The sequence below is a fragment of the Thunnus maccoyii genome, chromosome 21, assembly GCF_910596095.1.
Source record: "Thunnus maccoyii chromosome 21, fThuMac1.1, whole genome shotgun sequence".
Taxonomy (NCBI): domain Eukaryota; kingdom Metazoa; phylum Chordata; class Actinopteri; order Scombriformes; family Scombridae; genus Thunnus; species Thunnus maccoyii.
In genome coordinates, this window is record NC_056553.1 from 4,456,752 (window position 1) to 4,478,787 (window position 22,036).

At 42.9% G+C, this 22,036-nt stretch overlaps 3 protein-coding genes and 1 long non-coding RNA gene across 32 annotated transcripts in view; 3 read left to right on the forward strand and 1 right to left on the reverse strand.

The window, feature by feature from the left end:
• Positions 1-4,249, forward strand: part of LOC121887937 — a 31,356-nt gene extending 27,107 nt beyond the window's left edge. Inside the window, exon 4 of the long non-coding RNA XR_006093090.1 lies at positions 4,174-4,249. This is a non-coding gene — a long non-coding RNA (uncharacterized LOC121887937). The remainder of the gene's footprint in view (positions 1-4,173) is intronic.
• LOC121887935 (neutral cholesterol ester hydrolase 1-like) lies at positions 1,619-10,271 on the reverse strand. Its single transcript, XM_042399105.1, has 5 exons — positions 9,507-10,271; positions 7,328-7,550; positions 6,979-7,048; positions 6,019-6,190; positions 1,619-4,913 (listed from the first exon to the last, which is right to left on the reverse strand). The coding sequence occupies exons 1-5, from the start codon at positions 9,639-9,641 to the stop codon at positions 4,293-4,295; spliced, it is 1,221 nt and encodes a 406-aa protein (XP_042255039.1). The 5' UTR covers positions 9,642-10,271; the 3' UTR covers positions 1,619-4,292.
• A 1,271-nt stretch (positions 10,272-11,542) lies between these two features.
• LOC121888082 (proline-rich extensin-like protein EPR1) lies at positions 11,543-15,001 on the forward strand. 28 transcript variants are annotated; one of them, XM_042399389.1, is made up of 10 exons: positions 11,544-11,666; positions 11,755-11,801; positions 11,873-12,012; positions 12,130-12,339; positions 12,505-12,561; positions 12,610-12,666; positions 12,733-12,798; positions 12,913-13,593; positions 13,714-14,771; positions 14,906-15,001. In XM_042399389.1, the coding sequence occupies exons 1-10, from the start codon at positions 11,650-11,652 to the stop codon at positions 14,946-14,948; spliced, it is 2,376 nt and encodes a 791-aa protein (XP_042255323.1). In that variant the 5' UTR covers positions 11,544-11,649; the 3' UTR covers positions 14,949-15,001. The 28 variants fall into 28 exon arrangements, with proteins under 28 accessions (XP_042255310.1, XP_042255309.1, XP_042255305.1 ...); XM_042399390.1 differs by having other exon boundaries at positions 12,130-12,300; XM_042399376.1 differs by having other exon boundaries at positions 11,543-11,666; positions 12,130-12,666; positions 13,714-13,839; positions 13,918-14,771.
• A 4,112-nt stretch (positions 15,002-19,113) lies between these two features.
• On the forward strand, positions 19,114-21,074 carry LOC121888085 (protein PELPK1-like). 2 transcript variants are annotated; one of them, XM_042399395.1, is made up of 6 exons: positions 19,114-19,234; positions 19,323-19,369; positions 19,441-20,249; positions 20,289-20,737; positions 20,817-20,897; positions 20,979-21,074. In XM_042399395.1, the coding sequence occupies exons 1-6, from the start codon at positions 19,218-19,220 to the stop codon at positions 21,019-21,021; spliced, it is 1,446 nt and encodes a 481-aa protein (XP_042255329.1). In that variant the 5' UTR covers positions 19,114-19,217; the 3' UTR covers positions 21,022-21,074. The 2 variants fall into 2 exon arrangements, with proteins under 2 accessions (XP_042255329.1, XP_042255328.1); XM_042399394.1 differs by having other exon boundaries at positions 19,441-20,737.
• Positions 21,075-22,036: the final 962 nt, after the last annotated feature.

Below are 22,036 nucleotides of genomic sequence, written 5' to 3' on the forward strand. Positions count from 1 at the left end.
TTGTTAGAAAGTAGTATTTGGGTGGAATAACCCTTTAAAAATAAAAATTAAAAAATAAATACAAATAAATATTATAATTAATTAATCATTTAATTAAATAACTACCATTAATTAATAGTATAATAACAATATATATAATAATATATTCAGGATATCTATTATATCTTATAAATATAAAATAGGGTTCTAATTGGAAATTAAACCATAATAAACTATATTTTGAATTAATTACTAAAGGAATAAATGAACAATTTAAAGGAGTGTATCAATTTTAATTACAACTAATGATTTCACAAATTATGATGTAATAACTATATTTATTATTATTAGTGATGCAGATTTTCATTTACAAAATAACACACTTACAGACTGTATATTAGGGATATTAATATTTATTTCTTAAAAGGAATGTGTGAATGGTGAGTTTGCACAAAACAAGAAACAAAAAAATCATTATATGAATCTTTTTTTTTTCATAAATAAATCAAAAAATAGTAAATTGTGAACATTTTACATTGTGTGCAGATACAGTAGCTGAACATCTGAGTGATTTACATTTAAAAATATCCCCTTAAACCCCTTTACATCACAGGTGATTAGTAATTATAGCAAAAATAAATGTGATTACTGTGATTACGAGTGTGATGTGATGGTGATGCAGCTGCATCACAAATCTTCTAGAAATCAAATCTGGTGCCAGTTTTTTTCAGTCTACACGTGAACAGACTGAACATGCAAAAAAGTGAAACAAAAAGTAAAATTTTCCTTTTGCAGAAGTAAACAAATCAACCATGAAGACACTACGAAACTACGTTTCACACTTGTGAAACCCTCTCAAGTTTGGCAAATATCTTTTATTTTCATGACATATAGGTCATATTTTATATTTCCATGTAGAACGTTACACTTAGCTTAGTAATAACAGATATCAAGCTAAATATTTTAGCTTTAACTTCACTGGCGTCTGTTGATTTTGAAACAGAGTTACTCAAAAAATATTACAATTCATATGTGAAATGTGTGAATACTAGCTGTGAAATGCCGCTTCACATGTGATAAACTGCATTTTCCAAAATGTGAATTTCTCACATATAAAGTATCTTTTCCACATGTGATGTCTCGAATTGTGTCAAATTTACAGACTAAATGTGTCTTTGTGAAAGTTTGTGTTGAATTTACATATTCTTTTTTCATCAGGGCAAAAAAAACATTTGTTTAAAAAAAAGCACATATCAAAATAATACATAATTAATATAACATAATACATTTTTTCTTTCTGAGTCATTTGAAGAGACATTTCATGGGTATAGATATTTGTAGTTGCACCATTTTAGATAAAAGCAAGTAATTAGATAATGTAGTTTTTCTATATTTAGTTTAACTTATTAGTACTTAATAAAATCTCTTTTAAAGGTGCAGTTTGTAGAATTTAGTGGCATCTAGCAGAACGGACTTGGCAGAAATGGAATATAATATTCATAAGTACGTTTTAATTAGTTTATAATCACCTGAAAATAAGAATAGTTGTGTTTTCTTTACTTTAGAATGAGCCCTTTATATCTACATAGGGAATGGGTCCTCTTCCATGGAGGCCGCCATGTTTCTACAGTAGCCCAGAATGGACAAAAAAAACCAAACACTGGGTCTAGAGAGGACCTTTCATGTTTTTCACAAGTTTCACAGCCACCGTAGATTCTCCTTCACACTTGGAGGGGGAGGCGAGGGGTATTCAGCTGGTCACAATCTGCAACCTCACCACTAGATGTCACTAAATCCTGCGCACTGCACCTTTAAAATCTAAAGACCTCCAGTATGGCCACCAGTGTGTTATATCACCTGAACTCCTGCCATATACAGGTGCAGCTTCATATTGCCTGCAGCGCCTCCACATCCTCGTTATCACAGTAAAACACTGTCCAGGAATGTGATGGTTTTAAAATACATCACACATGAGCACTGACAGAAGAATATCTTTTTAAAAAGCTACACAATAACACACATATAGAAAAAAAAAATAACAGAGGGATAACAAGAAATATTATGATCCTGCTCCCTGCGTACCACTTGAGTTGTCACAGCAGCCAATAAAATAACTACTTTATGGGATTTATTAGCGCTGTAGGAGTACATCTGGGACCGGTTTTGTGTATTTGCTTGGCTGGGACTACCTGTTACGTAACCCTACTTATATTAAAGCCTTATTTGTACATTATAAAACTATTTAATGCTTAATTTCACATACAGCATTTAAATCACAGCGCTGAAAACATTCATACGTCTTTCTCTACAGTCCATACCGCCTTATCTAGTTTTAAAACCCATGTTTCAAATTTATAAATGACTTATTTTACTATTCATGCATATCAAACAGTCACTTTTTTTTAACTAGAAAGTGTACAAGATGTGTGCTTGGAGGGGGTAATGCTTGGAATTTGCCTTAATTACAGAAATCCATGTTAGGAAATAAGCTGTCTGGAATCATTTCTCTTCAAGAAAAGAAAAATCACAGTGTCCTGATAACCAGTGTAACACTCTCAAATGTTTTTTTTTCTTGGATAATGTGAAGCCTTGTAACGGCCACACTCAGCTCAGTGTTTCTGCTACAGTCTTGGCTCGCAGCGGTTTTGGGCCGAAAGCCAAACCGAGTCTGTCAGGCGCTCGCTGTCGTCGGTTCATTATGTTAGCTTTGGGCTGACAGCGGTCGGGGGAGGACAGCATGATAGTCCATTTGGGATCTCTTCTCTTGTGGTGATACAGTAATGCTCGCATAAATTTCACAGCTATCATCGTCGTCTTCGTCGTCATTGCATTCGCCCTGCCGTACAGTGGTCATCAGAGGGTGAAGTTAGAGAAGATGAGGGATACTTTCAAACATACATTATTGCACAATCCAGAGAGTATACACAGCTGTGAACTCTGGCATACTTTGACTACACACACACACACACACACACACACACACTGTAGCCTTGACTGGCCTGTTTTGTGTGTGTGTGTCTGTGAGACTATTTCAGTGTCTCAGTGCATCGTAAAAGCATAAAAGCTGAAGATAGTTTCTGAGTGACTTTGAGCTCCAACTCAAGTCTGATAAGAAGCCTGTTGAACAGTATAATCAAGGCTCATCATTTTCAGTCTTTAACTCTTCTCACAGAATGATCTTTAAAAGGAGAAATGTTTTTTGTTGTTCCGGCTTCAGTTTACAGTGAAATAAGAACGGAAAGGAAACATGAATGAACTGCAGAATATCCCTCAAAGTAATTAACATACGATATATGATTAAATTACATAGTTTTGTCTTGAAAATTACATTCCAAAAATATGATTTTTCACCCATATTTTTGTATTATTGATGTTTTAAATCTAATTTGGGCAGATTTTCACAATCCTGGCTGGCTGATGTTCATTAATTTTCTTATAATGGACAGTATAACTGGACTCCTATGATGCAGGTTTGTTTCAACGATTTGAGGGTAATTAGTAAACTTTTTGATTGTGATTAAAGCCGATTTCAAAAAGATTTTATAAGAACTGCTGCTCAGGCGCATTTATCCTACTAATCCTACTTTACAGAAATTATAGAATTATTTATTTTTGATTGCTCTCTTTTATGATTACTGATCATCCGTACATAACAGTAATGTTTGTATATTGTTTTACACGTTGTCTCCAGTGTTTTCTTATAATGATGTTTTATTCTGAAAAGATGTAGTCAAATTAAACACTTCGTCTGTTATTATCGTGTGCATAAATTTCCAGATTTTGTAAATCATGAGCCTTAAGAATACCATCGTTCTCCAAAAAGTTGTATTGAATATTCAGACTTTGAATAATACAAATGTTTCTCTTTGGTTACAGTTGATGTGAGAAGTTTTGGTTTTAGGGTGCAGTGAAGATGCTTCGTGGTTGTGATCGTAGCTCTACAGATCCAGCTGTTCTGGTTTACAACTAGAATCTGTCTTGTTGATTTTGTTTTTTTTAATTCTAGATTATATAGATTTAAAGTATTATGCTTCTTTCCAAAGCGTCAGAGAGCAGACAGAAGGATGCTGATGGACACAGTGGATCAAATCTGTGACCTTCTGGATTACAGGTCAGAGATTTTTAACCTGTAGTCCATTCTGCCCCCACATGGATGAAATCTGTGATACCTAAAGAGTTTTCTCCTCCCTGCAGGTCTGAGAAGGAGCTCTCAAGTACCAGACTTCCTGCTCCGGTACATCTTTGGTGCCACAAAATGTCTCCGCTGGATTCTCCGGATCCCTGTTCAAAAGAATCTGGAGGAGTCAGTTTGTCTACAGATTCTGGTCCAGCCAGCGGATGTAGTTGTTCATGCTCCTCTGTCCAACACTAGACATCATGGGCAGGAACGCAAACACCATGCAGCCGTGGAAACCGTCCTCGTAGTGATCGCTGGTCACCGTGACGCCGGCTTCCTGCAGCCGTTTGACGTACATCAGCCCGTCGTCCCTCAGAACGTCGAACTCGCACGTCATCACGTACGCTTTAGGTGTCCTACCCAGAACCCCCTGCTCCGCCAGCAGCGGCGCCGCCCTCACGTCAATCAGCGCCGGCACCTCGCCCACCACCCCCAGCGATCCTTCTTCTCTGATGACCGGCCGGAAGTGTTTCTTACGTTTAGCCGGGAGCAAAGCGGTCCAGTCCAGCTTGGAGCGAGTCCCGGCGCTGATGGCTAGCTGGTCCAGGGAGCTGTGGTTGTTAGCGAGCAGGAGCGGCTCCAGGGAGGAGTCGGCGCCGAGGTACTGCAGCCAGAAACGAGCCATGACGGGCCTGTAGAGGATGGGCACGGCCTGGTTCTGCTGGTAGGACGGGGTGTAGAAGTCGAGCGCCTGCAGCACGGGGTAGATCAACGCCTGGGCCTTGAACTTCACTGTCAGACTCTCATCTGAGCTCAGCTGTGGACACAGACGAGGTTTAAATTACACTTCAGCTGACAGGCGATACACTGAAACAGATAGCTGATCATTTCTGCCAATATATTTCTTTTCTTTACTGTTTCCACAAAAAGTTTTTGTTGGAAACGGTGCTAAAACTGCTAAAACTCCCCACGTAAATGAAATTCTTTATCAGCTCCTGACTGATCCAATTGTTAATCTAACAGTTGGATTAATATGTGAAACTCTAACATCAGGATCATTCAGTTGTGCCTCTCTGACTACGTGTACATGCACATTCCTACTAAGCTGTTTACATGGCTGATGAAAATGAATATTGCGCTAATATTCCCGTTTACACGCACCCTCTGCTCCGGTGGGAACGGGAATCACAAGATCTGTCCTCCGTCTGCCTTCCTGCTCCAGCTTGTCATTTTGCCTGAGCAGGAGTGCGCTACACAACCAGCCATCATGCATCATTATTAACTGTTGGCTAGCTGGTTTGTTTACAACTCGCAGAGCTGATCGTAAACAGGCAGGAAGCCGTGTTTCGCAAACTGCTGTAAAAACACCAAATTGAGACGCATATTCCTAATGTGCTGTGTCCACGTCTAAAGAATCCTCCTAAAACCTGAATAATATTGATGTATCCCACATGTCTTAATGCTACATTGCTGTGCTATGCTGTTTACATGACCCGTATCAAATTTGGAATATTGTCATATTGGGAATATTAGTGTGTATGTAAACATAAACTCTGACAGTTGGGATGCAGCTGGTGTCAAGAAGACACACACTTCTACTGCTTTAGTTTTTTCATCCATATTTCCACTGATATTTGCAACAAAGAGGGGAATAGATAACTAGGAAAATGGATCTACTGTGTATTCTGCAGAACAAGAGAAGTATCCAACAGCTCACACAGCTTCTTTGGTGGATAAAAGTAGAAAACAGATACGGCTCGTTTACCACCAGAGAGCAGAAACTACAGGACACTGAGCCTCCAAACTATAACTGAAAGCATCTCCTTTATGCCTCAGGATAGAAAATTAATTTTAAAAAGTAAAAAGGTTAAAATATGCAAAGATGATGGTGAGATGTGTGTGTGTGTGTTTGTTTTTCGTACCTCCTGAGCCACAGCAGCGGCCAGGTTTCCTCCGGCGCTGTCTCCGGACACGCACACCCTCTCTGGATCGATGCTGTAGCGCTCTAAAACCCGAGCCGACAGGAAGGCCCGCGACGCTGCCAACGCATCGTGGTACTGCTCTGGGAACACCGCCTCCGGAGCAAGACGGTAACTATAGCAACCGCACAGGAAGATGTTATTTTAATACATAACGCCGGTGCAAGCCTCTCACTTGTGGGGATTCACTGCTTTTTTCTATTTTATATCATTATTAATTGAAAATCTTCAGACTGAACAAACTGAACAAACTTTTTGAAGATGTCACCTTTTTTTCTAAATTTCTTTAAATTAAAATTATTAATTGATTCACCACAAAAATAACAAAGAATAATCAATAATAAAGCTTTTTAAGTGACACAAGACCTCTAATAAGACAGTTTCATCATTTTCAGGGTTTTTTTTCCATTTTTTACTGAAAAATACTCAGATTTAATTGACCGAGCTCAAGGAAACACAACTCACTGCAGTTTATTACAAGTACAGCTCAGAATATACTAAACTGTATGTGATTAAAAGTGGAAAACAGAGTAAAAAACAACATATGGTTGAATCTTTTTTTACCAGTTTTTGTATTTTTGATGTTTAAATCAAATTTTCTCTTGTTTTTATAATTTCAAATAAATGATTCCCAACTATTTTTAAAAATAGAAAATGACAATAATAAGCCCTGTTTGGAAAGAGCTTGAAATGAGTCTATTATTAGAAATAAGAAATCAATATCGATTTGAATTTAAATTACTAACAACCACCAACAATATGCAGCTTCAAAAACTTTGTTAACAGAAAGTGAAAACAATGATTTCTTATCATTTTTGGAACAATATATATACTGACTCACTTAATCTGAAGAAATCTTATTGACAGTCAGCAAAATACAAACTATTTAACATGATAACTTACTCAACAGACATGATAACAGCGTCCAGATCCTCCGCCATTTTCCTACACAGACGGTCGTATGATCGCATCCCTGTGAAGCAGATAAACTCATTAAGTGATACTGAAATGATGCAAACTATAATGTTATTATTCTGTGACGTTTTTTATAGAACTTTGACCCAAAATGATGATGTTTGTTTTCTCTTTTCAGTAGAATCGACCATATAATTAAACATAGATGGTTTTTATCAATATTAATATTATTCAACACACTAAACAGTACCGCAGCAGTTTGAGCAAAACTTAACCGAAGCCAATTAACATTATTTTTACAATCCAATAAAAGTACAGTTTCAAAACCGGCACTCACGTCCGCTGCCGAGGGCCCATCCTCCACCGTGGAAATAAATGACTCCCCTTTTCAGCTTCTTCCCGCCCTTCGGCTGGAAGACCCGGGTGGACACGCCGCCCAGCGTGGAGTCGAACACGTGCACGGCGGGGCAGGAGCGAGCCTCGATCACCTCCACCCAGGACACCACCTGGCTCAGCAGGTGGACGCGATGGCACACGCCAAACGCGTGAGCCACATCGCTCTGGAAATAAGAAACGCACACAAAAATGACATCTGAGTGTTTTATACCCTGGTTGCACAAATGTATTATCATCAAATTTAGATCCAAACCAATAATGAACTGATCTATTAAGTATTGTGAGTGTGTATCCAAAATCTTATGAAGAGTTTGATCGTGTTGTTTAGAAACGGCTCCAGAGACTAATAACAGCGATCACGTTTTCAGTCTCAGGAGAGTAGTTCTGTGTGAGGCAACTGAGCATGTGCAGGTGCTTTGCTAGCTTATTGTGCCACATATCGCAACCTCTGTACTACACTGTATATAATGAAATTCTTTGAGACACATAATAACTGTAAGTAGATCATTGTTGGTTTGTCTCTAAACATGAGATTTGTTGACGATAAGAAACATCTAGAAAATCGCCAGCCTTATCCTTTAATATCTAGAAAATCTCTCTCTCTGAAGCCGGCCGTTGTGTCGGTTAACAACACAGTGAAATAATAAAGAGAAGGCGAGTCCACCAGAGCTGTAGCGAAAGACTTAACTGGGCCTGAAAACTTGTTGCACTACATTGATCCATAAGATTAAATAGTTTGGGTGTGAACTGGTTTTGCAAGCTTGAGAGCAGCTTAACTTAAAACGTACATATTACAACATCATCACGCGGGTTCATGATACAATCAAACGGGTACATGTTATAGGGTGTTCAGCTGCAGGGTCAAAGGTCACAAAACTCTCATTCTATACCTGCTGCTATTGTGGCTTCAGTTCTTGCACCTGTTAAAGTAAAGATCCTACTTTTATTCTATTGTGCATGAATCTTCTCCACTAAACTCGACTCTGATCACTTGTTCCACCTAATATACAGTAATCTATAATACTAAAGATCTATTCTATTCTATTTTCTGTTATCATTTCTATTATTTCCTGTTAAATTATATGTTATATACAGTATATAGTCTTTTCTAGAACAATATAGAGTGTAGTAAATTACATTACAGTATAGTATACTGCAGTATAGTACTGTATAGTAAAGTGTAGTATACTTCAGAGTATTCAGTTCTTTCTCAGTCTAGTAAATAACAACACTGAATAATTATATGTACATTTCAAATATTTACAATATGTATACAGTGTAGTATAATATAGGATAGTATAGTAATGTATTGTTCACATTATTCTATGCTATGCCATTCTAGTACAGTTTTATACATTGTAGTATAAAGAAAATTATATTGTAGTATAATACTGCATAGTATAGTATGAAATATTATATTCTAGTCTAGTACAGTACGCAGTAATCTATTGTACTCAGTTTGATTCTATTCTTCTTGAATCTGTTACACTAAAAGCTATTGTGATGTGTTATTTTATAACCTATTTTTGTTTTATTCTATTTGATTGTGTATTATATTATATAATTCCTTTCTCTACAGCGTGATACATTCTTCCTAAATGAACTCTGCTATGCTGATATTGCTAACATGTTATTATATGTAGGGCTTGGCGATATGGACAAAAATCAAATATCATGATATTTTTAAACAAATACCTCGATAGCAATATTGTGACAGTATTGTTGCTTCACAACATATTTACACAATTAAGTTTTTGATAAATAATCATCAGTAATGTGGATATAATGACTAAGTGGGTAAAAGCAAATAATACAACAGCTGAGACAGTCTGGTAATACTTATGCCATTTCACGATATTACAATATCCAAAATCTAAGACAATATTTAGTCTCATATCACGATATTGATATAAAATCGATATATTGCCCAGCCCCAACTATACATGACAGTCACCTATCATGTATATGCTATAATTAGCTATATTTTACAGGTATGTAACACACTTTTGTCTGCCCTCTGCTCTGTATATGAATAACCAGACTTATTTCTTGTGTTTTCTCTCAGGTCAGTTTCTCCCTCACATCAACCTGTCCTCCTCCGGGCTCCTGTCAGCGCTCACCGCATGCATGAAGCTCCGGAACAGCGCGTCAAGCAGCATCAGCTTCCACGGTTCGCTCACGCCGCTCGGCAGCGGCAGGTAAACGTAGTAAGCGGCCGCCGACAGCAGCGCGGCTCCTGCCAAACGGAGCCTCATCGCGGCGGACTGGACCTGGACCTGGCTGGAGCCTGCCGTTCACACGGGAATACCTGCCCCGGTCCCAGGTTGTTGGTGGCTCCGCCAGCCAGGGATCGACGAAACACGGAGGAATGACCCCGTTTTCGAAGTAAAAGCCGAGTTTAAAGTTTGCATCGGAGCTGGCAACGACATGCGAAGACCATTGTCTTATTTTGAAATGCCAGTATAGGAAGTGGTATAGGAATTGCGTAATGTTGTTGCCCAAGGGAAATGTAGTCCTTATAAAAAGCAAAAAGCCAAACTTTTCAACTTATATATATAACTTTATACGTATAACCACTTTAAGCTCTACAGGATTTTTATTTAACTATTATTTTCTATTTTTGTGTTTATTATTAACCTTTATTTCCCCTGGCGTGTTTGTGATTGTGTTCAATTTGTATACAAAAAGTGTTATGAACGTGTTATTTTTTTTATTATTGGTATACTTGTTACAATAAAGTTTTTTTGTTGTTGTTGGTCCTTATAAATAGTAACACCAATGCTGCTGGATACACAAAATAAGTGGATCTCAAAGTGGGATCCGGGGACCTTCAGGGGGTTTCCAGCAAAAGCAGGAATAATTTAATTTCACTATAATTCCATCCATAACTATTTTGGTCATGGGTTTCATACACATTCTGTAATTTAGAATTAGAATTTCTTGTCCAGTTTTAATACATACATAAACACACACAAAAAAAGAGACAGATAATCCTAAGATTTAGGATGGGGTTAAACACAGAGATCAAATTTCACTGTACAACTGTTTGTGTGACAAATAAAGTACTTTTACCTTTATATTTTTCCACAAGGTCCCCTAATCCTTCGCCACTTGACTATCTTCAAATATTCAATCTTCAACCAGAAAAAGAAAGTTCTGACACTGGTGAAGGAATCTGCAGAAAATTCATATTTACTAATCTGTAAAAAAAAAAAAAAAAGAAAAGAAAAGAAAAACTTACTATACTATACAGAAACTCTGTGCTTTGAATCAGAAAGATATTCACATTGGAAAAATTAGTTAAAGTTGAAAATGTCATTCTGCAGGCTAAAATAATCTATCCATCCACACCCACTTATCCTTTAGAAGGTCACAGGGGGGCTGGATCTGATCCCAGCTGACACTGGGTGAGAGGCGGGGTACACCCTGGACAGGTTACCAGTCAACAACAGGGCTAACTAAAATAATGTATAGTGGTAAAATATAGAGTCAGACTTAAAATTCATCGTCATGATCTCAATGAAAATTCTGATCCAGCATTTTTTTTTTAAAAGCTATTTGCATTCAGACACTGTCGTCTTTTGGGAGATCATTTTAAATATATACTTTAACTCTTATAAGCTTTTAAATTGAATCTATTCTGCAAATATATTTGGTCATCATACCATTACACTGTTGGATTGTATGTCTGTATTTTAAATTAAATTTGAAGCTTTAAAAGTTTGGTTTTACATCTATGTCTGTCTGATTTAGTATGCGTGTTTGATGTTTAAACAGTGTAAAATGAGCCAGATATGAGACACAAATCTATATAAGCACTCAGTCAACTATTACTTCACTGTTGATGAAGTTGGTGATCTCTGCCCTCATCTGCATATTTACTGACCCAAATATTTTAACTAAGGGAAAATGATGGACTCAAAATCCATCATGTTCTGTCAAGTAGCTGATATAAAACAATGATGAAGCTTTTTGCTCGTCAAAAGATTCCCATGTTCAAGGAATAAAATGCTGAAAGTCTTTTCCTCGTTCCTATAATCTAGTGGACCTCTGCTGACAGATAATCATCCACACCTGCCTTCAAACACTCACACCTGTGTCCCGTTAACCAACAAGCAGGACAAGTGTGGAGGACTTATAAAGAGGTTCAGAATTACCTCAGTGACTTATTGTTTTCAGACTGGTTCAGTTGTGTGGTTTGGTAGGAGCTGACAGAAGTGTCAGCGTTTGCAGCTTCACTGGCCTACAACTGTGGCTTCAGCCATGGGGTTTTTCATAAGGTAGAAGAAAGATCTTCAGCTTTAAATTAGTTTTAATTGTTAAATTCATGATTAAATCATAACTTGTCTTTGTGGATGTCTCATCTAGATGGTTGCTGGTGTCCTTGCTAGTTGTAGGAGGGCATCAAGCTAATGGTAAGTTTATTCCATTTGTGAAAATATCTACTTAATTTGCTGTCTTATGGACTAAAATATCTGCTCAACAGCCTACTCTGGGAAGCATGGTGACAAGGAAGTGCCAGTTCTAGGCTATAAACCAATTTCAAGTAGCTTTGACACTAGAGGGGAATCTTCATGGAGCACTGGGCCACTTGGTAGTCGGGATTCAAACTCAAATGCAAATCAGGCAAGTGGTGACAACATACAACTAATAATTTCCAGTTATCAGCCTAAGGCTGAATCACAGGAACCAAACTTTCAATCTGTGCCAGAAATCTGGTATTCATCTAGTTATCCTCAACAGCAACAGATGGCTCAGTCTGGTTATCAGCCCCAGCAGCCACAGGTGCCCCAGCAGCTGAGCAACCCACCCAAGGTACCCCAGCAGCAGCAGCAGCAGGTGCAGCAGCAGCCTAGCTATGTGCCCCAGCAACCTCAGCTGCCCCAGCTGCCCCAGCTGCCCCAGCAACCTCAGGTGCCCCAGCAGCCTAGCTACCCACCCAAGCAGCCCCAGGTGCCCCAACAACCTCAGCAGCCTAGCTACCCGCCCCAGCAGCCCCAGCAACCTCAGCTGCCACAGGTGCCCCAGCAGCTGAATCCACCCAAGGCACCCCAGCAGCAGGTGCCCCAGCAGCCTAGCTACCCGCCCCAGCAGCCCCAGCAACCTCAGCTGCCACAGGTGCCCCAACAGCCTAGCTACCCGCCCAAGCAGCCCCAGCAACCTCAGCTGCCACAGGTGCCCCAACAGCCTAACTACCCGCCCCAGCAGCCCCAGCAACCTCAGCTGCCACAGGTGCCCCAACAGCCTAGCTACCCACCCAAGCAGCCCCAGCAACCTCAGGTGCCCCAACAGCCTAGCTACCCGCCCAAGCAGCCCCAGCAACCTCAGCTGCCACAGGTGCCCCAGGTGCCCCAACAGCCTAGCTACCCGCCCAAGCAGCCCCAGCAACCTCAGCTGCCACAGGTGCCCCAGGTGCCCCAACAGCCTAGCTACCCGCCCAAGCAGCCCCAGCAACCTCAGCTGCCACAAGTGCCCCAACAGCCTAGCTACCCACCCAAGCAGCCCCAGCAACCTCAGCTGCCACAGGTGCCCCAACAGCCTAGCTACCCGCCCAAGCAGCCCCAGCAACCTCAGCTGCCACAGGTGCCCCAACAGCCTAGCTACCCGCCCAAGCAGCCCCAGCAACCTCAGCTGCCACAGGTGCCCCAACAGCCTAGCTACCCGCCCAAGCAGCCCCAGCAACCTCAGCTGCCACAGGTGCCCCAACAGCCTAGCTACCCGCCCAAGCAGCCCCAGCAACCTCAGCTGCCACAGGTGCCCCAACAGCCTAGCTACCCGCCCAAGCAGCCCCAGCAACCTCAGCTGCCACAGGTGCCCCAACAGCCTAGCTACCCGCCCAAGCAGCCCCAGCTGCCACAGGTGCCCCAGCAACCTAGCTATCTGCCCAAGCAGCCCCAGCTGCCACAGGTGCCCCAGCAACCTAGCTACCTGCCCAAGCAGCCCCAGCTGCCACAGGTGCCCCAGGTTCCTGGCTACCTACCCAAGCAACCTCAGGTGCCTCAGCAGCCTAGCTACCTGCCCAAGCAGCCCCAGCAACCTCAGGTGCCTCAGCAGCCTAGCTACCTGCCCAAGCAGCCCCAGGTTCCTAGCTACCTACCCAAGCGGCCCCAGGTGCCCCAACAACCTCAGCAGCCTAGCTACCTGCCCAAGCGGCCCCAGCAACCTCAGGTGCCTCAGCAGCCTAGCTACCTGCCCAAGCGGCCCCAGGTTCCTGGCTACCTGCCCAAGCGGCCCCAGGTTCCTGGCTACCTGCCCAAGCGGCCCCAGGTTCCTGGCTACCTGCCCAAGCGGCCCCAGGTTCCTGGCTACCTGCCCAAGCGGCCCCAGGTTCCTGGCTACCTACCCAAGCGGCCCCAGGTGCCCCAACAACCTCAGCAGCCTAGCTACCTGCCCAAGCGGCCACAGCAACCTCAGGTGCCTCAGCAGCCTGGCTACCTGCCCAAGCAGCCCCAGGTTCCTGGCTACCTACCCAAGCGGCCCCAGGTGCCCCAACAACCTCAGCAGCCTAGCTACCTGCCCAAGCAGCCACAGCAACCTCAGGTGCCTCAGCAGCCTAGCTACCTGCCCAAGCAGCCCCAGGTTCCTGGCTACCTACCCAAGCGGCCCCAGGTGCCCCAACAACCTCAGCAGCCTAGCTACCTGCCCAAGCGGCCACAGCAACCTCAGGTGCCTCAGCAGCCTAGCTACCTGCCCAAGCAGCCCCAGGTTCCTGGCTACCTACCCAAGCGGCCCCAGGTGCCCCAACAACCTCAGCAGCCTAGCTACCTGCCCAAGCGGCCACAGCAACCTCAGGTGCCTCAGCAGCCTAGCTACCTGCCCAAGCAGCCCCAGGTTCCTGGCTACCTACCCAAGCGGCCCCAGGTGCCCCAACAACCTCAGCAGCCTAGCTACCTGCCCAAGCGGCCACAGCAACCTCAGGTGCCTCAGCAGCCTAGCTACCTACCCAAGCAGCCCCAGGTTCCTGGCTACCTACCCAAGCGGCCCCAGGTGCCCCAACAACCTCAGCAGCCTAGCTACCTGCCAAAGCAGCCTCAGATGCAGCGCTATCTGCCCAGGCGAATGCCAGTTCTGCAACAGCCTTTCTATAAATTGAGGAAGCCCAGCCACTTGCCAAAGCTGCTGCCAAGACGGCAGCGTCCCCAGCAGCCGCAGGTGCCTGGCTACCCTGCCCAGCGTCCCCAGCGTCCCCAGCCGCCCCAGCAGCCTGGCTACCCTGCCCAGCGTCCCCAGCCGCCCCAGCAGCCTGGCTACCCTGCCCAGCGTCCCCAGCAGCCCCAGCAGCCTGGCTACTCACCCCAGCATTCTTGGGTTTCTCAGCAGCCACTCTACAATGATTATCCAACTTTTGCCAAAGGAGGAGTCACTGCCCAAATGCATTCAAATAGGTAAGCTGTGATCATTCACATCACATTAGCAATCCAGAGGAGCAATGGGCAGGGTATGTACTAATACTCAGCAATTGGATGATACAAGACTTAAAATGCTGTGCTTTTCCTTAAAACCATGTTTTGTTTTTTAGGAACTACAACACTGCAGATGCATCAAAGACTGCTTTCAACTGAGCCATTGTATTGACTTGTCAAATGCAAATAAAGCTTGTATCTCTATGACTTGACGCTTCTGACCATCTTTCTTTTAGAAAATCTTTGGTATTGGACAGGTTAGCATCACTTCAACCTGATCATTCATGGGAAGTTTATCATGCAAGTAAAGGCTTTGAGGCAGCACGTTTAATTGCTCTAGCTAAAAGGAGTTAATCTTAAGCTTCAGACCCTCTACAAACCAAATCTCCAAAATGTTGTCTCAAATGTCAACCCTCCTTGCCATAAACTTGCTTCAAGACTCTATTGTGGGGCCACAAGTTCTGAAACATCACTACTAAATCTTTAATCATAACTAAGTTTTCGTATTGGTGTCTGTTGCAGTCTTAAAACTATCTGGATTAATACTGGTAAGGGGGTGTTATTAGTAGGCGTCAAATGTATTGGGTAACTTACCAGTCTTACTAAATCTTGTGAAACTTCATGGGGTCCAAGGTATGCTGAACTGTGCTCTTTTAAAATATTTGATTAAATTTGTATCTGAACAAAAACTATCACCAGCTGCTCTTTCTCAGCTTATGTTTTTACCTTTTAAAAGACCTAATTGACAATGCAGAACACTTTGCCAGTACATATCTCAAATTGTAAAGACTCAAGAGTGGGCTGTTTTGGCTGGGATTTTTTTTTTTTTTGCATATGTTTTTGCTTTTATATACCACATTTAAAGGTTTACCATGCCAATGCCTGGTGTCTTTTTTTTTTTTTTTTTTTTTTTTTTTTTTTTCAGCACATCACCTATATGACCTGACAATATATATTTTTTCCACTTTGATATACTATATTAACATATTGGACCCAAAAACACAATCGGATTTGGAAAATTGTATTTTTACTATAAATGCATAACTGCCATTCCCTGAAAAAAGTTTGTCAATGATGAGAGGGCCACATCACAGGACTCGTGTTTCCATGGTATGAGGTTCCTTTTTTTTTGTCCACTTGTTGGCAGCGCTGGCAGGTCCTGTGGCTTTCTGACTGGCATCTGTAACCATGGCAACAGGAACATGGTTGGTTCTCCTGTTGATGGGAACTCCTGTCTTGTCCACTCCACACAGCTGGGACACCAGTTCAACCAGGAAGTTCTTATGCGTCATGTGCTGTGTCTGTTGTGTGTTGCTGATCTCTCAGTGCAGGATGTAGGCATTTGTTGTTGCAGTGTCCACTAAGTGCAGGAACAGGGTACAATACCAGGGAGCAGTTTCGTGGTGGGTGGAGTAATACTGGAGTTGGTCTGATAGGTCAACCCCACCCATGTTCTTATTATAGACAATGATGGGGGAGGGGCAGGGAATATTTTTCACTGCCAGTTTCCATCTCCAACCTTCACTCTCCTCTGGACCACCTCACCAGATACTGCCACCTCCTGTGTGTCCATCCACCTCACGAAGAGCAGGGGGTCCTCTCTGATCCATCTCACAGTGCCTCTTTTTGATTTTCTGGTGAGGGCATTTGCTCTCCCACTGGGATACCCTTTCCTGTTGTCCCTGTATGTGCCACAGGCTCCAAACTTCATGCTGGCCAAGTCAAGAAACAGTTTCGGACTGGTGTAGAAATTGTCCAATATGGTATCCAGTCCCGAGATATCATGGCTGAATGAGGTCCATGACAGCATCATACAACAGTCCATGCACACCTGGTGTGTGAGATTTGCCATGGTACATATTGAAATTGATGGTGTATCCATTGCTTGACTCAGTCAACATGAAAAGCTTGATCCCCTATTTCGTTGGCTTGTCCTTCAAATATTGGGTCATGCCAGTTTTCGCCTTAGTCGCCACCATCCTCTCATCGACTGCCAATTCCTTCCTTGGGTGGTAATGAGCCTGGCAGGCAGTGTGAATGTCATCAATAAGAGGCTTGAGTCCAAACATCTTATCATAGTGTGGTGTTCCCTTCTTCTTGTCATTTTTGACATCCTCCTCTGGATCACTGGGGTGGATGTTCCATAATAACACCCTGAATCTGTCTCTTGTCATGACAGTGGCTGGAAACAGCACAGACAAGATGTGGTTGTGTTTCCAGTAGTCTTGGAGACTTGGCAGCGACACCAACCCTATGTATATGAGGAGACTAAGGAATTTGTAGAGTTCCTCAACTTCAACGTCAACCCATTTGTACTTCTGGCCCATTTCCTTGTTTTTTGCTGCATACTTATTGGTGTTTTTGCAGAGTGTCCTCATTGTATCCGTGGACAAATACAACCGGAAAAGGTCCATTGGTGAGTTTGCTGAATGTGGTTCACCTGGGCTCCTGGTGTTCTGAGGGGCATGAACCTACTGGTTTGTGGGGCAGTATCAAGAATGTTTTCTGTTTTCCAGGGCTCAGAGCTGTGGTGTGGTCGCCGGGCTCATGGAGATCTTGACCTGGTTTGATTCCCCCTCCCATGCCCCCTCTTTGTGCTTGTTGTTGGGGTTGTTCCAGGCTGCTCATCATCACTGTGCATGTACACAAACACACATACATATGTAAACATATACACATATAAAAAGAGAGTTTATAAAGTTTACACAAAGAGAAATAAGCAAAACAAAAGCAATACATTTTCACTAGAAGTTTGTCTCACCTCTCATTGTCAATAACAAAGACGGGTCGTCAATTTCATCATCGCCAACATCACCCTCCGATTCAGACAATGAATTGCAAATAGCATCTTCTTCTTGAAATAAAAAGTTGATGGCTTGGTTTAGTGTTTGCTTCATTTTTCCCCCACAAAAACTCTTCCAAAAACTAACTCAATATATCCTCATGTCTCTGTTTCTCTCCATGTCTCTCTCTGCATGTGCTCTGCTCAGTTGACCCCCAGGGTCAGCAGATTCTGACATTTTTTCTGTTTCATCATATGACAAAAAACAATGAAGATATAAAATAAATGCAACGTCTGCCCCATCCCATCTTGCATTTACGCACGTGTCAATATGATTTTTATATCAAATTTATATCACCCTATTTCAGTTTTTACTCAGTCTATCAACATTAAACAAAAACAAGCATGGAGTTTCAAGCCGGCACTTTCGACAGAAGTTGACGACAATGCTCAATGTGACTTCATTTTTAAACAGAAGTGCCTCTTTGAACCACTCACTTTATATATTGATTAACCCCCCCTTAAAGTTAATTTAATTTATATTTAGGTATTTATTTTGCTTTTGTTAAATATGCTGCTTGTAATTGTTGTTAAGTGTGATTAACAATGATTGCTGTGACCTCCTGAAACAGACACATGATTTTATCACACCGGCGTGATCAGCGACTCTTAAACAGGGTTAGATTGAAAAGAAAAACAGCCACCACTCTGTATGCTGTTTGAAAGGAATGACCCCAATAATCAAAACTGAGTTTGAAATTTGTGTCTATCACCTTATTGTTAATGAGGTTGAAGACTCTGAGTTTAGTCTGCCCTCTTGTGGATAATTATTGGACCAAATATTTTAATGAATGGGAAAAATCATGAACTCAAATTTCATAATCTTCTATCAAGTTAAGCTGAAAATAACATGATGATGAAGCTGACCTAGTACTTGTACTTGTTCCTACTTTTATCAAATATCTATTTGTCTGGGCTGTTGGACTGTAAATAGGACATGTCTAAAGATGAATAAAATGCTGAAACTCTGAAAGACTAATGTCATCTATTTCTTGTTCCTACAGTTCAGTGGTCCTCTCCCATCTGATAATTGGCCACACTTGCCTTCAACTACTTACACCTGTGTCCCGTTAATCAACAAGCAAAGAATGGATGACTTATACAGAGGATCAGAGCTATTATATCCACAGAGATATTACACTGACTTATTGTTTTGATGAGGTTGGATGATCTGAGTTTACTCTGCCCTCATCTGCATTTTTACTGACCCAAATATTTTAATTAAGGGAAAATGATGGACTCAAAATCCATCATGTTCTGTCAAGTAGCTGATATAAAACAATGATGAAGCTTTTTGCTCTTCAAAAGATTCCCGTGTTCAAGGAATAAAATGCTGAAAGTCTTTTCCTCGTTCCTATAATCCAGTGGACCTCTGCTGACAGATAATCATCCACACCTGCCTTCAACCACTCACACCTGTGTCCCGTTAACCAACAAGCAGAGTGAGTGTGGAGGACTTATAAAGGGGTTCAGAGTTACCTCAGTGACTTATTGTTTTCAGTTTGGTTCAGTTGTGTGGTTGGGTAGGAGCTGACAGAAGTGTCAGCGTTTGCAGCGTCACTGGCCTACTATTGTTGGCTTCAGCCATGGGGTTTTTCATAAGGTAGAAGAAAGATCTTCAGCTTTAAATTAGTTTTAATTATTAAATTCATGATTAAATCATAACTTGTCTTTGTGGATGTCTTATCTAGATGGTTGCTGGTGTCCCTGCTAGTTGTAGGAGGGCATCAAGCTAATGGTAAGTTTATTCCATTTGTGAAAATATCTACTTAATTTGCTGTTTCATGGACCAAAATATCTGCTCAATAGCTTACAGAGCTGGATCAGCAGCCTACTCTGGGAAGTATGGTGACAAGGAAGTGCCAGTTCCAGGCTATCAACCATCAAGTAGCTTTGGCTCTAGAGGGGAACAACAGCAACAGGTGGCTGAGTCTGGTTACCTGCCCAGGCAACCTAGGTACCTGCCACGACAGCCACAGGTGGTAAGCCATCTACCACAGCAACCCAGCTACCCACTCCAACAACCCCAGCAGCCTAACTACCTGCCCCAGCAGCCACAGGTGCCTCAGCAACCTAGGTACCCTTCCCAGCTGCTAAGCCAACTACCTCAGCAGCCTAGCTACCCACCCCAACAACCTCAGCAGCCGCAGGTGCCCCAGCAGCCTAGTTACCAGCCCCAGCAGCCGCAGGTGCCCCAGCAGCCTAGTTACCAGCCCCAGGTGCCGCAGGTGCCCCAGCAGCCTAGTTACCAGCCCCAGGTGCCGCAGGTGCCCCAGCAGCCTAGTTACCAGCCGCAGGTGCCGCAGGTGCCCCAGCAGCCTAGTTACCAGCCGCAGGTGCCGCAGGTGCCCCAGCAGCCTAGTTACCAGCCGCAGGTGCCGCAGGTGCCCCAGCAGCCTAGTTACCAGCCGCAGGTGCCGCAGGTGCCCCAGCAGCCTAGTTACCAGCCGCAGGTGCCGCAGGTGCCCCAGCAGCCTAGTTACCAGCCGCAGGTGCCGCAGGTGCCCCAGCAGCCTAGTTACCAGCCGCAGGTGCCGCAGGTGCCCCAGCAGCCTAGTTACCAGCCGCAGGTGCCGCAGGTGCCCCAGCAGCCTAGTTACCAGCCGCAGGTGCCGCAGGTGCCCCAGCAGCCTAGTTACCAGCCGCAGCGGCCGCAGGTGCCCCAGCAGCCAAGCAAACTGCCCCAGCAGCCTAGGTACCAGCCCCAGCAACCCCAGCGGCCGCAGGTGCCCCAGCAGCCAAGCAAACTGCCCCAGCAGCCTAGGTACCCGCTCCAAAAAACCCAGCGGCCGCAGGTACCCCAGCAGCCAAGCAAACTGCCCCAGCAGCCTAGGTACCCGCTCCAAAAACCCCAGCGGCCGCAGGTGCCCCAGCAGCCTAGGTACCCTTTCCAGCAGCGTAGGTACCCTTCCCAAAAACCCCAGCGGCCACAGGTGCCCCAGCAGCCTAGGCACCAATCCCAAAAACCCCAGGTGCCTAGCTACCCTCCCAAGCAGCCCCAGTTTCCCCAGCAACCAAGCTACTCACCCCAGCATTCTTGGCAGCCAAGCTACAATGATTATCCAACTTTCACCAAAGGAGTCACTGCCCAGATGGATTCAAATAGGTAAGCTGGGATCATTCACATCACATTATCTAGATGGGTAGTATCAGTGCTTAATCTGGCCAACTTGAATTTCTTCCAGCTACAGCACCACTGGTGTTTATAGTAATAACATTGGCAATGGGTATGGACTTGGAACAAATCCAGAGGAGCAATGGGCAGGGTATGTACTAATACTCAGCAATTGGATGATACAAGACTTAAAATGCTGTGCTTTTCCTTAAAACCATGTTTTGTTTTTTAGGAACTACAACACTGCAGATGCATCAAAGACTGCTTTCAACTGAGCCATTGTATTGACTTGTCAAATGCAAATAAAGCTTGTATCTCTATGACTTGACGCTTCTGACCATCTTTCTTTTAGAAAATCTTTGGTATTGGACAGTTTAGTATCACTTCAACTTGATCATTCATGGGCAGTTTATATGCAAATAAAAGCTTTGAGGCAGCACATTTAACTACTCTGGGTAAAAGGAGTCTGGCAAGTCTTTACCACTTTCAGATTTAAAATGCACTGGCAATCAACTTGTATTTTTCAACCAGATTAGATGGGCTGAGGTTACCAGGTAATGCTAGTTTCATACCTGCTGTGAATGTGTAATTCTGGAAATCTAACTTTGAATCTTAAATCTTAGTTCTTCAAACCTGATTCAAAACAGTTTGTATTCACTTAGTCTCAAATGTCAACCATCTCTACCACAAAGTTGCCAGCAAGAATCCATTGTTGGCCACAAGTAAATTCCACTTTAAGTTTTAGTATTGGGTGTCTTTATCAATCTTATCTAGATTGTTACTGTCAGCCTCCAGTAGTTGGGACAAATCAATCTACCAGACACTTGAGGCTTATGTTGTGCTCTACTTTAAAATATTAAAGGACCCAAATGGGGTTTTTTTGTTTTTTGTTTTTTTTTTGGCCATAATCATGTTCATACTGGCCAGACGACCCCTTCATAATGCACCAATGTAAGTGTGGGACCATAATCCAATCCTCTGCAAAAATGTACTTAAGTTTATCTGAAGCTTCAGCGTCCAAATGAGTCAAATCAAGTAGATCTTTCAACGTTAGTCTTTTTAGTGCCAAAGTCCCTCTTTTTGTTACTATACTTCCACTGCAGCTCAACAGGGAAACACAAAGAGGGAGTTTGATGCTAAAAAGACTGTAAATGTGGCAGATATCCACTTGATATGACTAACTAGGATTGCTGGGGCCTCATATAAGCTTCATATCAACTTTTAAATGCATTTTTGCATTAAATGACTGTGGATTTTGGCCTCCATCACTTACATTGAAAGCACATTTGA

Excerpts from the sequence above, each read along its gene's own strand:
- LOC121887935 (XM_042399105.1), bottom strand. The coding sequence starts at position 9,641 with ATGAGGCTCCGTTTGGCAGGAGCCGCGCTGCTGTCGGCGGCCGCTTAC. Across the intron at positions 7,049-7,327 it reads ATGGGCCCTCGGCAGCGGAC|GGATGCGATCATACGACCGT; the intron begins GTGAGTGCCGGT and ends TCTGCTTCACAG. Across the intron at positions 4,914-6,018 it reads CCGCTGCTGTGGCTCAGGAG|CTGAGCTCAGATGAGAGTCT; the intron begins GTACGAAAAACA and ends CTGTGTCCACAG.
- LOC121888082 (XM_042399365.1), top strand. Across the intron at positions 12,667-12,723 it reads AGCAGCCCCAGCAACCTCAG|GTGCCCCAGGTGCCCCAACA; the intron begins GTGCCCCAACAG and ends CAGCTGCCACAG. Across the intron at positions 14,772-14,905 it reads GCCCAAATGCATTCAAATAG|GAACTACAACACTGCAGATG; the intron begins GTAAGCTGTGAT and ends TTTGTTTTTTAG.
- LOC121888085 (XM_042399394.1), top strand. Across the intron at positions 20,738-20,816 it reads GCCCAGATGGATTCAAATAG|CTACAGCACCACTGGTGTTT; the intron begins GTAAGCTGGGAT and ends AATTTCTTCCAG. Across the intron at positions 20,898-20,978 it reads CCAGAGGAGCAATGGGCAGG|GAACTACAACACTGCAGATG; the intron begins GTATGTACTAAT and ends TTTGTTTTTTAG.